The 3,631-nt window shown below is 42.3% G+C and overlaps 1 protein-coding gene across 1 annotated transcript; it reads left to right on the top strand.

Annotated features, from left to right (window-relative positions):
• On the top strand, positions 1-2,008 carry gdf2 (growth differentiation factor 2). Its single transcript, XM_046069643.1, has 2 exons — positions 1-352; positions 1,089-2,008. Exons 1-2 carry the CDS (start codon positions 1-3, stop codon positions 2,006-2,008), a joined length of 1,272 nt encoding a protein of 423 aa, XP_045925599.1.
• The last annotated feature ends 1,623 nt before the right edge of the window (positions 2,009-3,631 follow it).

Raw genomic sequence — 3,631 nt, forward strand, 5'->3', positions numbered from 1 at the left:
ATGCAGAGCTCCAGGTCAATCCTGTTCCAGGTGTGTTTGAGTCTGGTGGTTTCTATTGGTTCCTGCACCTGCAAACCTCTCAATAATGACATCCAGAGAGAGGACCCTGAGGGACACTACTCACAGCTATCAGAGGAGGACCTTCTGGAGGAGGAAGACACCGACTCCAGGATCGAGAACCTCCTGGGAACCATGAAGGAGGGTTTTTTGAGGAAACTCAACCTGTCAGATGTTCCTCAGGAGCACAGCAAGATCTACCCTCCTCAGTTCATGATGGAGCTCTACAACAAGTACGCCTCGAACAGCTTGGCAATCCCTCAGTCTGATGTCATACGAAGCTTCACTGTCCAAGGTACGTGACCAGTGTTTAACTTTGACATGAGAGGAGTATGATGTGCAGTAATCTTCTGTGTAGTTTATGGGAGGGGGAGACTCTCCATTTTTAAAGAGTTAACACTTAGTGTGTGGGTATTTTTTTCCTTGTTAATCCCTGTACTAAATAAATTTATAAACATTTGGAAATCCCTACCCGCCAAATGTATAATTTAGGTTATCTCGTTTAGATAGATGGCCAATGTTATCTAGATTATCTAGAGGTTTTTGCCTCCTCACAACAACAGAATATCTGGCAGCATTTTCTTGGCACATTTTATTTAATTTAAATTAATTTAATTAACTTCAAGTTTGGGGTTCCTTTGGTGGATTTTATTTTATATTGCTAAAAACCGGTGGCTTCCAACTGTTTTGGCCTGTGACCCCTTTTTTTGCGTAGCAGAATTATACCTTTTCAGGTCCTCTCCAGTTATTTATCTTACAAACCCTCATATAAATTTATATAGTTTTATTATTGGTGAAAGAGGCAGTACATAAATGCAAACAGAGGTAAAGACATACATGTACTCAAAACAACAACAAAAACCTTCAAATGTATCTTGTGACCCAACCTGTATGAAATGCTTGTTTTTCTTTCCTAGAAATGGCCAAATAAAGAGAAAGAGATTTCTTTTAATTTCACTTGAAGTCAGACTGCACAAATCCCAGATGCTGTTTCAAATAAACCCTCTGAACTCTTTGTATCTCTCCAACAGATATCACTCTCTCTCTAACAAATGGCACAAAGTCAAAACACAGACTGCAGTTTAACGTCAGCATCCCCAACCATGAAAAGATCACTACTGCTGAACTACAGCTCTTCTTCTTCCCAGATCCCAGGTCAAGGGTCACCTCCCACAGTTTCAAGGCCACGGTCAAAGTCTATGAAGTGGATTACAACGATTTCACATCCACCACCCAATTACTGGTTGGCAAAGAGGTGACAGGCTCGCAGAGCACGTGGGAGACGTTGGATGTGACCAGAGCTTTTCAGAGCTGGATCAAGTTGGGCCATGGAGCAACTTTTTTTGATGTAGTGGTGGATAGGAAGATCTGTGGGTCTTCTAATGATGGAGAAGAAGGAGCAGGCTGTTTAAATATGAGCTTGTCTGTTGGAGATAGCACTTCAGCAGCGTTAATAGTGTTCTCAGATGACTTGGGTAGCAGGAGAAGGGAGACAAAGAAGGAATTAAGAGAGATGATCCTCCACGAAGAAGAAACCATCTTGCACTCGGGTGCTGACTGGAATAGAGGAGATCAGCTTCCAAATGAGATCCCGGAGGCCCAGCATCCACGGAGACAGAAACGAAAGGCAGAGAGGGAATACTGCCGACGGACCTCTCTCAAGGTCAACTTTAAAGACATCGGCTGGGACAGCTGGATCGTGGCGCCTCCAGAATATGACGCGTTTGAATGTCGAGGCCTGTGTTACCACCCGCTGACGGACGAGTCGACCCCGTCAAAACACGCCCTCATCCAGACGTTGATCAACATCAGGAATCCCAAGAAGGCCAACATGGCGTGCTGTGTTCCCATCAGACTAGACCCCATCACAGTCATGTATCAGGAGAATGGACGCCTCACTATAAGATACCTTTATGAAGAGATGAAGGTGGCAGAGTGTGGCTGCAGGTAGTCAGAGTGAACTAATTTGCTCTGGTGGTAGCACAGATGATTATAATGGTTCTAATGCTGCATTTCATTCATGTCAGTCCGATTTTCATGCGCTCTATTGGTCCAGTAGAGGAAATGTAGACGCATCCTACTAATCAGCACTAAATACAAAGTACAGCTGAGGCTGATAGTAATATCATTTGTTTTGCAGGTAATTAGTCAAACCTAAACCTGATGTATTAAAGGTGCCGTAGAATAGCCCACTCATTTTCAGGTTCATACTTGTATTTAGGATCTCTACTAGAAAATGTTTACATGCTTTAATGTTCAAAAAAACACATTATTTTTTCATATTTTCCACTGCTTCAGCACTTCTTTTCACCCTCTGTCTAAACACTCTGAGCTTCTGTCTTTTTAAGGCCCCAGTCCCTGAAAGCCCACTTGCTTCAGATTGGCCAACTTTCCCGAGCACAACAGAGGGGCAGGACTTGATTGTTAAGGCCTGCTGTGTGAGACTGACTAATTACTGTACAAAAACACAACTTCATTTAACTTTATTCACTGGTTTTGGTGAAACTGAATCAGATTTGATGGTTTTCTCTCTTATGTCTTCCGGGGGCTCTGCCTTCACTTTTGGTGAAGAGTTATATTGTTGTATGATGCTAGTTACTTTAGCCGCTAACTACTGCTATCAGAAGCCCTGCTAGCTACTCATTTAGCCGTGCAGCTAGCCGTCCTATTGCTGATTCTGCCCAGACTTGAAGCTTGGTGCTCCTGGGGTGTGTTGGTGTTTATCTCTAACATCAGTACAGAAGCTTTGGACTGCTGGTTCAGATACAGCCAGAGGACATCAGAGGGAAAAACAAAAAATATTTACCTTTCCTTCATAACCGTAAAAGTACTTTCTGTAAGACATAGGCTACTGAACAACCTCTAGCTCTTGCTTGATGAGCTCATATGACACTCTTCTCTGGAACGTGGGCTGGTATAGTTAAATTTTGGGGGTGTGAATATTAAGGAGCCCAGATGTACGTCACATCTAGTACTTGTTGGCATTTGCCCACTTTTCCAGGATCTTTTGCGTGCGCAAGATTTACATATGTAAGAGGAGACTATGGTGACTGAGGCTCATAGTATGTAAGTTCCATGTACTATTTTCATTCAAGGTAAATACAGTTTTCCATTCTATGGCACCTTTAAGTAAGTAAGTAAGTGAGGAAATAGAAGACCAAAAGAAGTTTTAACCTGATGATGGCGCTAGATGAAAAGCTATTAAAATTCATCTTCTGGGGATCATGAATGTGTCTACCAAATTTCACAGCAAATCCATCCAAAAGCTGTCAATATATATAACAATAAAATGTCAACTTCATGGTGTCAGGGAAAAAGTCAGGGAATCACCAAAGTCAATAGGACTCATCCTCTGGAGGCCACAAATGTCTGCACAAAACGACTTGGCAAGATATTGAGATATTTCGGACTGGACCAAAGAGGTGGACTGATTGACTGACCTACCAACAGACCGATATTGCCATCCCTCGAGCCATGCTGCTAGCATGGCTAAGAATATAGTGGTTATGCTCTACTGAAATTAAACATACTGTATATATATATATTTGTCAAACATAGCATGAAATAATGCTAA

Source organism: Micropterus dolomieu, linkage group LG14 (assembly GCF_021292245.1).
Source record: "Micropterus dolomieu isolate WLL.071019.BEF.003 ecotype Adirondacks linkage group LG14, ASM2129224v1, whole genome shotgun sequence".
NCBI classification, from domain to species: domain Eukaryota; kingdom Metazoa; phylum Chordata; class Actinopteri; order Centrarchiformes; family Centrarchidae; genus Micropterus; species Micropterus dolomieu.